The 16,649-nt window shown below is 39.9% G+C and overlaps 1 protein-coding gene across 5 annotated transcripts in view; it reads left to right on the forward strand.

The window, feature by feature from the left end:
- igf2bp2a (insulin-like growth factor 2 mRNA binding protein 2a) overlaps window positions 1–13,900 on the forward strand; it is a 57,846-nt gene extending 43,946 nt beyond the window's left edge. For 4 of the 5 annotated variants that reach the window (XM_023298918.3, XM_035943197.2, XM_035943195.2 and 1 more), the window contains 9 exons: window positions 976–1,098; window positions 3,382–3,517; window positions 5,926–6,063; window positions 6,615–6,683; window positions 7,440–7,562; window positions 9,211–9,285; window positions 9,476–9,607; window positions 10,156–10,269; window positions 13,519–13,900. In XM_023298918.3, coding sequence (XP_023154686.1) covers window positions 976–1,098; window positions 3,382–3,517; window positions 5,926–6,063; window positions 6,615–6,683; window positions 7,440–7,562; window positions 9,211–9,285; window positions 9,476–9,607; window positions 10,156–10,269; window positions 13,519–13,617 — 1,009 coding nt within the window. In that variant the 3' untranslated portion in view covers window positions 13,618–13,900. The remainder of the gene's footprint in view (window positions 1–975; window positions 1,099–3,381; window positions 3,518–5,925; window positions 6,064–6,614; window positions 6,684–7,439; window positions 7,563–9,210; window positions 9,286–9,475; window positions 9,608–10,155; window positions 10,270–13,518) is intronic. The other variant, XM_035943194.2, reaches the window with a different exon arrangement.
- The last annotated feature ends 2,749 nt before the right edge of the window (window positions 13,901–16,649 follow it).

Genomic DNA, 16,649 nt, shown 5'->3' on the forward strand with positions numbered 1-16,649 from the left:
TGTTCGCCCTGAATCACAGGAAGCATTTTCTGAGCTGTGCTTTTGCAACAAGATCTTCTTTGCTGTAAACTTGAACAGACTGGTTAAACACATATACTTTTGGTCATTTAGGAACAAAAAATCTCCATCTGAATAATTCTGTAAAAATCTGTAAAAACAAAAGAAAGATGAGCCGTATGCTATAGTTTGTGATTTAACCCTCTGATTCCAACACATTTCTGGGCGTTGTTTTGCTTTTGTCACAATTTTACTCTCTGTGGGCTCATTTTCCACTGCAATATAAAGTTCTGCAAGATAAATTAGAGAGGATTCAAAAAAGTTGAATTTCTTCATTTGTTCTATAAAAATTAAAAAAAGAATTTAACATGTACAAAGTGTTTCCAAGTGTACACAGGTGTTACCAATTGTGGAAAAAAAAGGTGACTTTACATACTAAAGATATTCTTTACATTTTTGTTTCCATACTTGTCTCCTATCCACTATGTGTAAACACAGCCTGCAGTTCAGCCGAATAGCCTCTTAATTTTTGTCCCGTGACTTATGTCCAAGTCATATTGAGTAAGTTACAGCTTCTCGGTTACCCTGAGGAACACAGTTTTTTTTTTTTTTTCTTAGTTTTTACAGAATCTGTTTTGAGCAATTTTTATGTGACTTCTTAAATAAAATATCACAACTTGCAGGTTAGATTTGTTTAAGTTTCCGGACAGAGCTGCATGTCACAGATGAGTAGTTCAAGGACCGCTGAAATGTTGAAAATCCAAGGATTCTCTCTGTTATTACACTTTTTGGCTGATGCATTATTTCCTATAATAACCTGCCTTTTGAACCTATTGTCGAGTTTTGGGCTCTAAGGGTTAACATTGTGCCCTGTGCTTCTGGCAGCACTTGCAGATGGGCAGCTATATACATTCCTGCTCATCCTCTACCACCTCCACTAACCTATACATGTGCTTTTGTGCGTTTCTGTGTGTGTAGGACGGACGACATCCCTCTGAAAATCCTTGCCAACAACAGCCTGGTGGGCCGGCTGATAGGGAAAGATGGCCGCAACCTGAAAAAGATCGAGGAGGAGACAGGGACCAAGATAACTATCTCCTCGTAAGTCCTCGCTGCTTTCACACCGCAGCGTTTTCACTGATCGCTGTGTCATTATGGAACAGCAGCAATTACACTCTGGATGGTTTCAGGGACAAAAAGATTTTTGACTATTGCTAATTTAACAAATGAACAAATAAGAGACGCTAATTCCGGCGTCTTGCAGCCACACCTTCCTCCATCCCTGCCTGCTCATTAACCTCCCAGCATGTGGTTTCACTTAACTGAGTTGTTAGAGAACAAACGTGAAGAGTTGATTACAGCTCCTTCTCTCCAGAACATGATATTAGAGAGGTGGTGATTACACCCCATTTAACGGACTGTGCTCACCAACCTTTGTTCATTTAGGGCTAATGAATTGCTCTGTCTCTGTGAGCTCTGAGGACGTAATGAGCCTTGGGAAGGAGACGAGAGGTGGAGAGAGAAGGAGAGGGTCCTTCTGAGGAATGCAAACGGTAGATTCAGAATTGATAGAGCTGCGAAATCTTTCCGGAACGCCCACCAAGAGAAATAAGGTGGTACTGGTTTGCGAAACAGTCACTTCTCTGATTTATTGAATAGAGTATTTGGAGAAGTATTTTCCCTGTAGTAGTCAAGACACCTGTTGTTTCTAGTTAAAGGTGAGAACAAAAAGAAAAATCTGCATATTGACTTCCACAAGGCTGAAGATTGTGTTTCTCCTCAGCCTTTTTCTACATCTAAGTACAGAAGCAAACTGTGAAATGGAGACAGATCGAGTCTTGATTTGGCTGCTGCACAAAATTAAAAGATCAAACTAAATGTCTCGCTGCAGTGTTTTCGCTCGCATGGATGAATCCGTTCCATCTGTGTCCGCATGTCGCTGTGCTGCTCTTCCCATCCTGACCTTGACACATTAGTTGTTTAAAGGCACACTTCACTGATTTTACACATAAAGGTCAGTTTACTCATCATGAAGAGGACTCAGCCTGTGAAGGGAGTTGGAAAATGTTTCCTGTGTCTCTGGAGGGGCTTTCAAAAGGAAATAATCCTCAAGAGTTCACTGGGGTTATCTTGGTTAGGCTGTCAAAATCGATGTGTCTGAGAATTTCTTGCTTCTAAATAGTGTTTGTGCCAACATCCGAGGTATAATTTAAATAATATTAGTAATATTTATTTGTAGAGCACTTCAAAAGTGCTTCATAAGGCAACAAATTAAAACAGACAAACCATTAATTACCAGATTTCACAGATAAAAACACAACATGGTGTATAAAACCAATACAATGTTCGAAAAAGTAAAAATACCATTTTTAGAAATAAAGCAAAGTTGGAAGCAGATAATATAAAAATGAGTAAAGGTGCTCCAATAAACATATGCTTCAAGAAAGAATGTAAAAGAGGCCACTGATCCAGCTGACCTGATTTCCTTGGGCAGATCACTCCAGAGCCTCGGGACCCCGGCTGCAAACGTCCCCTTTAGTTTTCAGCCGGGCCCCTGGAACAGAAAAAAGACCTCTGCTTTCAAGTGCATACAGTACTGAAAGGTCAGAGATAACGCTGGAAGAAAGGCCATGAAGGACCTTAAAAATAATCAGTTAAGTCTTAAAATCTATCCTAAAACACAGCAGGACAAGCTTCAACAGAAGTGATGCGATCGCATCTCTTCGTTTTTGTTTCAAGCCTCGAGTCTGGAGCCGATCAGTAGATTTTTGATTCAGACTGTTGCAGTAAACCAAGTGAGATGAAGAAAAGCATGTTAAAAGGTCTCCGTGTCTTTAAAAGTTAGGGTATGTCATATATTTCTAATATTTCCAAGATGAAAAAAACACATCACAAGCTTTGTAGTGTGCTGTGCTGAGAAAGCTCCAATATCTCCAGATTTGGTGCCTGAAAGCTAAACAAAGATGTCTTTTGTCAGTCAAAACCCAAATAATTTAACACACTTACTCTCAAATTATCACCGTACAATATGTTTAACTGCCACTCGGCCAACTTGCAGTGTATTGAACACACTAAACACAGACAGTCTTTGGAAACCTCCCACCTCTGCCATTCATCCAGTATGACGTAAATGCAGCAAATTGAAGGGTTCTATTGACCTGCATCATGGGAAGTGTAGTATCCAGTGTTTTCAGAGCTTCAGCCTGAGGTGATAACGTCTCTGCTGCCTGGTTCACTTCTTTTTTTTTTTTTTTTGTAATCTGAGCCTTTCAAGTCCTCTAACAACTAAACTGCTCCTCCTGCATTTGTATCTGCATTTGCATGTACAGTACTTATGTGTGCGTGTGCGTGTGTGCGTGCGTGCGTGTGTGATCTCCCTTGCAGGTTACAAGACTTAACCATTTGCAACCCTGAGAGGATCATCACGGTGAATGGCAGCTTGGAGGCGGTTTGCAAAGCCGAGGCGTTGATCATGAAGAAACTGAGGGAAGCCTACGAGAACGACGTTGCTGCTATACACGTAAGTGGAGAGGTTCAAAGGTGCAGGTCTCTTGATTGCGCTGTGTGCGGCTGCGATCGCACGTTGACTCACATGAGCTGACAGGTGAACAACGGAGGGGAGCGATGATATACAAGCAGGATAATATGGCCTTCCCATTCAAGTGCGTGCTACCGCCAGCATTAGTAACAGCGGCGCGGTAAATGGATAACAGTAAACGATCGCTGAATGGCTCATCGGTGAGTCGGGTGTATGAGCGCAGTGTGTGTCTGTGTGTGTGCGCGTCTAGCTCGTTCACGGAGCCTCTGACTCACACTCGCTTCCCCGCTGTGTGTGTGTGTCTGTGTTCCCGCTGTAACACACTGCGTTTCCCAGCATCCATCTGATATCTGTAGGCTGCTCTCTCGCCCAGCTCCTCTTTCACACTGGCCCGATGACATCACCAGCGCCGCAGCCAGAGAGGTCAACCTCCGAGGAGGAGATAGGGATGATATCGCGTACACACACTGCATATTGCATAGCAGAAACACAAAGATGGAAGCTGATAGAAGGGGCTGCGTTAACAGCGCTGATGCTCTGTGTGATGGGCAGCTGTAACACGTGGAGAGTCGCTTGAATTGGTGCCTTTTTTTGTTGCTACTTTCGTTTTGCTTCATTAGTTCCTCCTTCATTTTGCTTGACCAAATATTTGCTCAGAAACAATCACCAAGAAGCGTCACGCAGCGTGCGATGAAATTGTTTGTGGCTGGTACAAGCCGTCCTGGCACCTGCCGGCTTCAGCGCTGCCTCTACGGTAAGCGGTGAGGGCCATCTAGCGAGACACTGTGGATATTACACGCAGCTTTCAAGGAACAAGGAAGTGAAAGGAGACCGCGTGTCTTGTCACGGCCATGAAACCAGAATAGCTGACTTGACTTTGAGGGGAGAGTATTTTTGTCGTGCCATTACAACAGCAAACGGCCTTGTGCAAAACCACGTACCTACAAAACATCAGCTTTTCATGAGCTAAGAAAAGCAGCTCTATATTCAGCATGGTGACAACTCATTCTTTTAACACAGCTTAGTGGGTTTTTTTTTTTTTTAACTCTTTTTTGGCTAGAGAAGTTGGAGAATTTTCTGAACCCATAAAGGATCACTTCATTAGTCAGTTATTTAAAAAGAAATTTAGATTTTAGCTGAGAGTGACAAAGTACAGAAATGCGAGTAATAGAGTGAGTTGTGTAACTGTAAAGGATAGAAGTTTAATCAGCAAGCGACGCAGCTAATAGATATTTGCATTTTTGATAAATATGTGGAGGGTTGTTGCCAGAAAAAAATCGATAAATAAAGATTTGGTTCATGAAATAGAGAATAACACCCATTAAAATTTCACAAAATATAATTTGACATATTCAGGTTACTTGTGTAGTCCAAAGAACAGTGCAAAAACCCCCAAATATTTATGAATAGGTAAGTCAAGCAGCCAAATGGAAACCATCGTGTTTGCCATTTTTCTTTAAGAGATGAATTAACTCTCTGAATCCCAAAACCTGCTGGTGGTTTTGAAGACAGAATCAGAAACTGAGAAAACAGGGAAAAAAAGCTGAATTTTGAAACTTCCAACAGTACTGGAACTGCTCATCGGAAACTTAACGTTCTGGCAGGAAAATAAGTCAAATTCAGGCGTATAATCTTGATTTTTCATCAGAACAACTTAATTCTACCTGTCGCATCTTTAAAACAATTGCCATGGAACAGACTGTTTACGCAACCAAATTTCATCAAAAACCAAAAAAATCTGTGGTTGTTGGTACAGCCAAAAAGCCATTATAAAATTCAGAGACTATTCGACTAAACTGCAGGCTGTTTACACAGAGCAGATAAGGCTTTTCATTTTTTGTGAAGTAAATAATCAAACGATTTCAACTCTTGGTCCTGTTTTATGATTCATGGTATTCCAACTTTGTTTTAGTGCACAGAATAGATTTTTGAGTTCTCCCTGCATTTGGCCTTGATTGTGCTGTTTCCATAGAGATGCAGGAGTTTATATTGTGGTGAAAAATGGACCCACAAACAATGTTTTGAGTTCAGAGAGTTGAACTCAGCATAACTGACTGCTCACCTCAGCTACATACATTTTATTTGTCCTGACACAATTATCGCACCCTGAAGTGATGTATTAGGAGAACATTCTTTTTCCTTTGTTTGCTTCTGAGATCTCATTTGTTTCATTTTAGTTGTGCTCATTGCAAGAGGATTTTTTTTAACTGTAAGCTGTGGTTGTCAGTATCATCTTGCAGCACAAAACACGTTTCTTGGATTTGTGGAGAATTTGGTTCAAATTGAATCTGTTTAAACAGCAAAAGGACCTATTCAGATTATATTCTGCTACTATTTGTCTCTGTTTTTTGAGATTTTCTTGTGACTAAACTGCCTCTTTTTCTGTCCAGCAACAGGCCAACCTGATCCCAGGCTTGAACCTGAACGCTCTGGGCATCTTCTCCTCTGGTCTGCCGGTGCTGCCCCCTGCTGCTGGACCACGTGGTGCAGTGCCCCATGTGGCACCAGCAGGATACAACCCATTCTTAGTGAGTGCTCTTTTTATTTCTTAACACAGCCTCTGTGCACATCCATAAAAGGTGTCAGGAGGAAAAGAAAAAAAGAGGGGTTTTTAAAAAAATAAAAAAAATCCTCCCTTTGCAACGACTTGGCCACTGTCGGCTTAACCAGCTCAACCACAAGGATTAACTATGACTTGATAAAGCAATTAGTTTCCGACAAATGGTATACCAGGGCCCCCCGGAGTGCTTTTTGAAAAAACAACATAGTATTGACTCAGGACTTCCTGCATGATATTGTACACAGTTTGAAACAACCAGAATTCCCCCATCTTCTCCGGAGATGAGTCAGTTTGTCTGTAAAACAAAGTCTCCACTCACTGCCTGACGAGAATGAGCCAAAGTGGTGTGAGACAGTGTGAGAGAATGCATTTGCGTGCTTCAAGTCAGTGTGTGATTCATTATGAGTTTCTGCCCTGAAATTCCCCTTAATAAGAGCTCGAACTTGTGCTCATGCGTGTGTCTTTTAGCGTGTGTGTTTACATGCCATCTGATCGGCCTGCTTGTCACTTCACTTTCAGAGTCACTCTTCACATCTCAGTGGCCTGTACGGGGTTCCTCCAGCAAGTGCCATCCCCCACCAGCACTCAGTATGTCCCCTCAAATCTGCACCACAGTCAGTGTTGCCTTGGTGACCAGAGATTTTCCAACTCATTTCGTGTGTTTTGTGCTACTAGATAATTATCTTAATAGTTGAGGGCAGTCTAAAACCATGTTTTTGCACCCAAGAAGCTTTGACAAATCTCACACTTACGAAGTAACCGTTTTCCACCACTTGTGTTAAGAACAAAGAAAGGCTCATTATGCGTGTGATATACATGGGATGTGATATCGGTCCATTTCCATGAATCCTGCTAGAGAGCGGCTAAAGGGAGGTATAAGACTAATTGAGAGGAGATGTAAATAACAGACCATTACAACGTCTCCGTCAGTGTCTGTGTAGGACAGTAAGTCTGGCATTCCAGCTTACCATCGCCCAGTCACCAGAACACCACAAATATTTCTGGAAGGGGATGTTTCAGCCCAGAGTTATCCAGTGGCTCGTAAAAATTCACTTTGTAAACCTCAACTACATGAGTGTTACCATGCTAAGAAAAACAAAAACATGGGGCAACCATGGGCCCTAATAGGAAATATTCCATTCAAACCCAGCCAGAGGGCGATGTTTACCCAAAGAGAAAACCTTGATTTAGCTTTCCTTGCATGTGGTGTTGAAGTTTTTGGCCGTTCTTTAAGCATCTGACAAGTTGAATCTAAATGTAACAGTCTGAAGCACTTTTGAATGTTTAGTGAATGTGCAGTAAAATGTCTTTTTCTGTGTGGTCCTTCTCTTTTTTTTTTTCCAGCACCATGCTCCAGAACAGGAGGTTGTCTACCTCTTTATTCCAACTCAGGCAGTCGGGGCCTTGATCGGGAAGAAGGGTCAGCACATCAAACAACTTGCCCACTTTGCCGGAGCTTCCATCAAGGTGGGTTTGTCAGTATGTTTACTTTAATGAGAAGGAAGAAAGAGGCGGTCAAAATGTTGCTAGTCTGACTCATTGAATGTAGACTGTAGGTATAAGCCTGCCAGTGGGAACACATTTCACATGGCTTTCTTCTCCCCTTTTTCTATCTACATGTTACCGTTTTCAAAATGCCCTTCTAACACACTGAAAATACCATGTTTTGCTAAGGATTTTAGACATGCAATAACGTAGCCCTACTCTTTTCTTTGGGTAAATTCGTCATTTTAATGACAGTGCTTGACTCCTTGCATTCAAACGTTCCACCGGAACAAATCCCACTTCACTATTTTAAATGGGCACAGTCAATGACTCCTTAGCACCATTGTAGATGACTGATTGGCTTAATGAAACACAAACAAGCCAGAGCATTTTTTTCCTATATAGCAGAGTGATAATGAGGTGCAGTCAGACCATTCTGTACTGTAGAGTGGTTGGATTGTATGGGGCTATAGTAACTCTAATCAGGTAAACTTAGCCAAAAGCTAGTGGGTCAATATATAATTGCGAGACTTTTTGTAACATAGTTGACATTTTTGCTGTTTTCAGGCCTAAAATCAACATGGTCGCCTATAACCAAACACCACATGGGATTTTTACAGAAAGATTCTTCTAAACATTATATATACAATTGAGTAAAACTGAAATTGAAAGTTATTTATAAAGATATTGTCGTAAACCTGTTGACATGCAATAAATCCACACTTGACTCACACACTACTTTATATTAAATGACTCAGAAAGCCTTAGAGTCTTGCCAGTCTTTTCTTCAGGAGGAAATGACATCATGTGGAGCAGGTCATGTGATCTGGAATTAACACACTTCCTTGAGAGGCTCTAATGGGGAAACTGTGACATGGGTTCCTCAGGTCTCTGTGTAAACGCAGTTTAATAACATTGTTTTGTTTTGTGTAAACTCAAGAGGAAGCACGGATGCTTCCTGTTGATAAATAGTTTTCTTTTCAAGTGTGTTAGTGTGCGAGGGTGTGTGTGTGTGTGTGTTTGGAAAGAGAATGAGGGGCCAGAGGAAAGACCCCAGCACTCGGTTGTACGTCGACCAAATCAGTGTCAATATGTAAATGAGAATCGCTCCCCTAAACTCCCTCAACTCTGGTGCGGATTCTTTTTTTTCTTTCCCCCCCATCAAACGTGTTTTATACAAGGATAAAACTTAGTTGAAAGCGATTTCTCGGACGCCGATACAATTTGTTATTTTCCATATAAAATTTGATATTGCCAAAAAAGAAGCATCTGTCATGATTATCTCAACTGAACAAAAAGAACACAATCAAAACAACTTTTGAATAAGCTCATTTTATTGTTGTTTAGCTAATTAGAAGATGGTTGTTGTTAAATTCGGACGGTTATTTAGTTGACATTTTAGTGATATCCAGTCATTTTTTATTAATAAATGATTGTTTCCATAATAAATAATTATGGAATTTGTAAATGCATGATCATAATGAACATGAAAACATTATTTTTTTTTTTAAACTTTTAATAAAAAATGTATGCAAGATATATCCCATGGACTTCAAAAGTCCCTCAGTTATACATTGACCCTGGTAATCTTACTTGTCAACCCATCTCCATGTGTATGTCTCCATGTTAGATCGCCCCGGCTGAGAGCCCAGACGTCACCGAGAGGATGGTTATCATTACTGGAACCCCCGAAGCTCAGTTTAAGGTACAAACACTAAATATGTGTGGCTCTATTAGGGAATAATCATATTTATTTGTAAAATTTTAAGAGAATTATGGTGAAAGATTTAAGCTCATTCATGTGTCTTCCTGTATTATAGTAAACAGCAGTGGATCACTGTGTGTCCCCGTTTTCTCCAGTCTCTCCTTGCCTCACACCCTCCTCTGTATTCCAGGCCCAAGGTCGGATATTTGGGAAGCTGAAAGAAGAGAACTTCGTCTCAGCAAAGGAGGAGGTCAAACTGGAGACGCACATCAAGGTTCCCTCAACTGCAGCGGGCAGGGTCATCGGTAAAGGTGGCAAGACGGTGAGTTGATGCTTAAATTTAACAAAATTGTGGTCAAGGCTGTAAAAAAACAGGTACATATTTGCTTACTATAACGGTTTGAATTACAGGAAAGCACTTTTTAAATACACTTTATGATTATTTCTGTTAGAGTAAATACCTGAAATGTTGATGGTAAAAAGGAATTATGTGTCAGATTTTCTGTTTGGATCTCCAGAAGTAATAACTAAGTGGCAAAATAAACAGAGCTGATGTTTGTTCAGCTTTTATTCTTAGTATTCAGAAAATTGAACTCTTTTGAAAAAAACTACACTAACAACAATCTATTGTCTAAAAGTAACTCAGCATTTTTTTATAAAAGTGAGCTACTGTTTCTATCCACATGAGAACATTTTTACTCAGTTGAATTATAACTACGAGCGCTCCATGTCTGATATCACAGTTTTTTTTGTGTGTTTCAGTTTAGCATAATTTGATACTTTATCAGTGCGTGAGGTCTGTGTGTTTTGTAAGCGATGCTGGAGGTGAAATTCAAAGCCGGATCGTGACCTCTGCTGTCTGTGTTTCAGGTAAACGAGCTACAGAACCTTACGAGCGCAGAGGTCATCGTACCGCGGGACCAAACTCCTGACGAGAATGACGAGGTCTTTGTGAAAATCAGTGGGCATTTCTTTGCCAGCCAGGTACTGAAAAAACTAAACAGACAGTTTGCTGTGGTCATAATTTGCATACAGTACACACTAAATGCTGTGGTTGAAAGAGCAGACAGTCACAAAGTGCAAAGCCATGTTGGATCACATGCAAAGAATACATGTCATGCATCTGCCAGTAAAACTTATGTCCAGCCTTCTTATTTAAGCAGCTGTGTTAGGTGTCATCACAATACCTGCTGAAGTGTGTTCCTCTTCAAGGCCATCTGTTAAAATCTTCCTCACGTCTGTGTCTGCTGCAGCATGGTTCTTTTTTGTTTGGCGTCAGTGCTTATCTTGACTGCTGGAGCAAATTGTTTTAATTTGTTATTCCTTTTAGCTGGCACTATAATTTGTTTCACTTTAACCAGCTAGAATTAAAAGTTGTCTGCCAGTGGAGACTCACACACAGGGTCTAATATTTCTAAATTAAACCCATAACCAACTTTGTGTGACTATGTAACTTTATACGAGTAACAACAATTAACTGAAATAGAAATAAAAGACTTTGCAATTAAAACAACTAAAGTGAAGTATGTAATTGGTAAGTAATTGTTAATCTGGTTTATCTGGCTGATTAGATTTATTCTCAGGTTGAAGGTTGATGGAGCTACTTTTGGAAATGCTACACTAGATTGCATAAACTAACAGAAAAGTAAACAGTGTAAAACTGTTCCACAGCAACAGGTGTGAGGAAGATGAGGGAGATATCAAACAAACCCAGGTTGAACACAAATACAGTCCTGAAAGGAGCTCTAATCAGGCAACAGTGGTTCAAATTCCAGCCTGGTGTGTGACTCATAGCAGACACCTGTACTAATATAACATGACTCAAGTGATGACTTGTTTTAGACATTAATAGTCTGGTAAAATAGTTGTTGTGGTAATTCTGCTAAAACAAACTCACAAAAGGCAAGTGTGCATTTATTAGAATGCTCATGCTTCTAAAAGCAAGATCTCTAGGTGTAAAGTCACACTCAGTCTTATAGGGAAGTCTGTCTATCATTTTCCTCCCAGCAGTAGGAAGAAACATGTGAGTCTATTTCTCATGGTTTTGTCTAACTTTTCCAATTCGAGGCAATCCAAGGCCTCCACACGATTTTTTGTGGCCCTTCAATAGACAAGATAAGACCTCCTGTGCACTCCAAGGCCTCAGTTTCAAGCTGGCTTTCTTCTACAAGTAAGAGTGGAAGAGAGAAAACCCTTCACATGGGAGAGCACACAGTTGGTATATGAAATATGCAAAAGAGTAACACACCTAGTGTGAGCAATACATTTTATAAAATCAGGAAAAAAGCCCTTAGCTGTGGGAAACAACAACAACCTCCAAACAGCTACATAACACAATGAAATTTTAAGTTTTGTCAACATTTGGATCGTGCAGTGAGGCAGCCTGCTATGTTTTCCAGTGAATTATCCATTTTAATGACATGCTCGACACCCTGCATGCAAATGTTCCACCACAACAATTCTCCTGTCACTGTTTTCAGGGGACACTGTTTCTGCATCCTGGTCTCAGATGACAAGATGACTGTGATTAATATAAAGAACTACAAACGAGCCAGAGCTTTTTCCCGTATAGGGGAATGATAATGAGGTGCAGCCGGACCATTCTGCACAACCTAAAGAATGGTCACTGTATGCAAGACTGATGGTAGAGAAAATACAATTTCTAATGGGCTGGCAAGTTTGATTTATTTTCCAAACTACCTTCAAAAAACTAATTATTCTGCCTGCTCCTGTTACAGCTGTTGTGAGCATGGCATCAATTTAGCAGAGATAAAATAATTATTGTTCAATTGTCTAAGCTCCACTTGCTAGCTTTTTCTTGGACTTTCGACCATAATCACATGGTCTTCATGTGCAGATGGAGTTTGCTGAGTTGTCATAGAGATGAATCTGTTCACCAGTGAGCTCAGTGAAAGTGCTGCGGTTGAAATCACAACAGCAAGGCAACTTGCAGACCCGTCTCCATGGTGACTGAGCAAACAGTATCTGCTGCTGAAGACTGTGTTGTACAGTTTGGGGTTTATTTGTGTAATTTTAATTCAGTTTTTTAAAAAATGTTTAATCTATCTGTTTAAATTCAGTATTTTTTAAAAATTTTTTGCAAGGGCCTTTTGAAAATTAGTTTTAAACTTTTTCATATAAACCAGCACAAGCATCTATTTAAGCAAGTGACATAATTTCCAGAACATGATACAGTAAAACAAATAAAAAGACACACAGTCCAAATGCTTCCTCTTGCTGCTTTGCAAATATTTGGGTCAATATATAATTGCGGGAGTTTTTGTAACATAATTGACAGGTATCACAGTTTTTTGCTGTTTTCAGGCCTAAAATCAACATGGTCGCCTATAACCAAACACCACATGGCATTTTTACAGAAAGATTCTTCTAAATATTATATATACAATTGAGTGAAATTGAAATTGAAAGTTATTTATAAAGATATTGTAGTAAACCTGTTGACATGTCATAAATCCACACTTGACTCACACACTACTTTACATTAAATAACTCAGAAAGCCTTGGAGTCTGGCCAGTCTTTTCTTCAGGAGGAAATGACATCATGTGGAACAGGTCATGTGATCTGGAATTAACACACTTCCTTGAGAGGTATTTTTGTAATGGGTAACTTAGCTGAAAGTGATTTCTCTGACACAGATACAATTTGTTATTTTCCATATAAAATTTGATATATTACAGAAAAAGAAATATCTGTCATGATTATCTCAACTTAATAAAAAGAACACAATCAAAACTATTTTTGAATCAGCTCATTTTATTATTGTTTAGCTAATTAGAAGATGGTTGTAAAATTTGGACGTTATTTAGTTGACATTTTAGTGATATCCAGTCATTTTTTATTAGCAAGTGATTATTTCCATAATATATAATATGGAATTTGTAAAGACATGATCATAATGAACATAAAAAACATTAGTTTTTTTACTTTTAATAGAAATGTATGCAAGATATATCCAATGAACTCCGAAAGTTCCTAAATTATATATTGACCCATTTATTTTTGACGATTACTGTCTGTCTTTCAGATACATTATACATACTGTTCCTACCTTAATCATTTTTCATATAGCACTGAAATAAATTAGACGTCCTTTAAAAAAAAAAAAAAAATCCAATTTTCTAACCTTGTTGTCCAGTTGTCTTCATATTAAACCTCATCTTGTATTAGCACTCAGTTGATACACTATCCTGCTTGTGCTGTCTCTCCTACAGACTGCACAGAGGAAGATCCGGGAGATCATTCAGCAGGTCAAACAGCAGGAACAGAAGCACCAGCAGTGCGCCGCCGTGTCACCGCACCACTCCAAGTGACCAGCGAGGTGGCTCCAGTGGGCACCAGCCAATGAATGTAGCCCTCCCAAACGGACAGAGACCTACCCAGACTAAGGCCAAGGCCAAGGGGGACATGCAGGGCAGACCAGCAGCACCGGGATCAAAACCAAAGAACTTCGCTAGGGGGGAAACAAGTGAGAGCCAAAGGCTGAGGGCATTGTGTGCACTGCCAGCCCTGTGAGAGCAGATAGAGTGGGAGAAACCGTACTGATACAGTAAAATAAAAAGACCAAAAAACAAAAAAAAAAAAAAAAAAGGAAAATTGACAAGAAAGGTGGAAATGGCAGAGAATTTGGGAACTGTTGTCTTTACAGTTAAAAAAAAGGTAAAACAGGAAATAGTATGTCGCCCTGCATAACGTTATCTCTTTAGTTGGACTAACATAGGCCTAACAAACAGATAAAGCAACTCTATTAACACGAGCGTGTAGGAGGCATTGTGATTGATATTTTGGGTTAGAACGAGAGCGAGTGACAATGGACACCTTCTCTCACAAGCGTTTGAGATATTTAGATTGTGAGGTTAAATATCCTTAGCAGTATTCATACAGAGTAGTAGGAAAGTATATTGATACACACTGAGAGTATGCACTGTTATTTTTCTATGGAAATGACAGTATAGCTCGGTGTAGTTTTTAATATTTTGCTTGTTCCAGAGATTGATTGGGCTTTGACAGCCACATAAGGCGGTTTCCCTTGTTTGCTCCCATTTTAGGCCACTGAAATCAAAAAGAACACCCCTATAAGTAAATATGGTGAATGGTTCTGAGTCTTTGTAACAAGCCTGTGTGTGTGCCAACGCAAAAGATAACGTCCCTTCCAAATGTCTCTCACCATTCATATCTGATGCTACACTTTTTATTATTGTTTCCTTCTTTTCTGCTAATTTCTGCTTCACCTTCTCATCACTCTCCCTCATCTGGCATCATGTTTTTTTTTTAAGCGCTAAAAATATTTGTTGTCAAGAAACACTTTTTTTCGTAGCCTTTTGATAACCTCAAACTGACTGCCACTTTTGCTAAAGAGAGGTTAAATGCAACCGAGGGATTTTTTTTTTTTTAAAACCAGTAAACTGGTGTCACTCTTCCATGCTGTACAGAAGACGATGTCTATATTCATGCTTGTTGTCCTGATAGTTTAAAAAAATAACAAAAAAACAATCTAAAGACATTTTCCTCAACAATCAGAGCAAAAATCGACATCTTAAAAAAAGAAAAAAAAAACAGAAACGGTGCACCTTTGCTAGTTACAGGTGTCTTTTTTTGAATGTGCACCGCCACACACTCGGCCTTATGAGGACGTCACGAGGGCCAACATGAAGTGTGAGCTGAGGGCCCGGAAAAGGGGGAACAGGGTGAAGGGAGGGAGGGAGGGAGGGAGGGAGGGAGGGGGGGGGGTGGGATGGTGCAGACTCATGGTGTGTTGGGGTGGCGGTGAAAAGATTCGGGGTTAGAGGATTGGGGTGGGCTTTATAGGGAGGCACTGTATGACCTGTGGTACACACACAACCGCAAACGTGACCGCAGCCGCGTTTGGCTTTAACCCTCTCTTGTCAGGGAGCTTTCTAAAATGGCATGACAGCTGTGAATGTACGATATGCAGCCTTTTTAGAAAAAATATCACCCCCCTGCCGCATCCAGCAGGCCAGGCCAGCGGCACACGACACACAGATTGTCATCCTCACGCTCGCTCTTTTCTTTTAACTTTTTTTTTTAATTTTGGTTGTTTTATTTTGGCGAGCTGGCCGACTGCTATACGAGCACGCTGGACATGCAGGTCCTGGTGTCCCTTTGTGCTTTACTTTGGAGACCATGGAAGCTTGTTGCCTTATTTTGTCACCTTTCAGACATCCACCCCATCAGCTTCATCTTCCAGACGCAAGGTTATTGCCAATACGCACAGCTTCCTCCGTGTGTGTGTATGTGTGTGTGCGTGCGTGTGTGTCTGTATATATATAAAAAGAGAGAGTAATATTTATGAATCTATTTTTTCCTATTTTGTGATGAGAGCTATTGATAAGAAACAAAAAGAAAACAAAGTCCTTTTCTTTTTTCCTCAGTGGGACACTGCCATATTATTTTGAAGGGAAGTGTTTATTTTCTTGAAAACTAGACTATGAATAATAATATAATAAATAAAAACCTGAAAAAATAGGAGAACAGTAAAGTGAACCACCGCGTGAGCTTTGGTCAGGATGTGAACAGTGCGCATGTCAGTATTGTGATCTACCTCAGGCTTCAGGGTACCTCAGTCCAATCTTTCATTTCCCCTTTTTCCACATTTTGTATGCCTTGTTAACTGATCATTTTGAGCGTTTTTAATTTTCTTTTTTAATTAAAAAAAAGAGAAAAGATTTACAGTAAACTCTACACTCTTCAGGTCCAGCCGACTAGTGAAACTTTGTAAATCGTAGTCAACTCTGTTGGACTGTGTTTGCCTGGACGCCATACAACCTCTTGATAATGATACATGTCAAAGGATATCCAAGCCGATTTTGCTAGAAAGGAATGAAGAGCAGGATCTAAGGGGTACATACCTGCCCGATGTGGTTCTGAATGTGGATGTTGTGTACTGATTTCACCATCAAAAGAAAGATACAAATCAGTTGATATAAACAGAAACTAACCAACTGTACCTCCTGTTTTACCCAACTGTACCTCCAGGTTTTTTGAGACTTTAGAAAAAAAAATCTATGAAGTTTATTCACTTGTGGAAAAAAAAAATTTTATAACAACCCAACCCAATCTTACCAGCTCTATTTGATATCAGCTTACTCTGGGGTTGATTTGAAGAAAATACAAAGCTGCAAAAATACACTGACAGGACTCTTGAACATGGTGTAAAACCCTAGTCTTCTGTGTAGAATGTAGAACAACTCTAGTCGTTGAAATGTCACTGTGTACGACAAGATAACTGTATATCTGTAAACATGTACAATAGAGTCACACATAAATGCATCGTTTTCTGTCTCTCTATGACACCTACCAGTCTACAACTGCGTTGTGAGAGATG

This window comes from Amphiprion ocellaris, chromosome 11 (genome assembly GCF_022539595.1).
Source record: "Amphiprion ocellaris isolate individual 3 ecotype Okinawa chromosome 11, ASM2253959v1, whole genome shotgun sequence".
Lineage (NCBI taxonomy): Eukaryota > Metazoa > Chordata > Actinopteri > Pomacentridae > Amphiprion > Amphiprion ocellaris.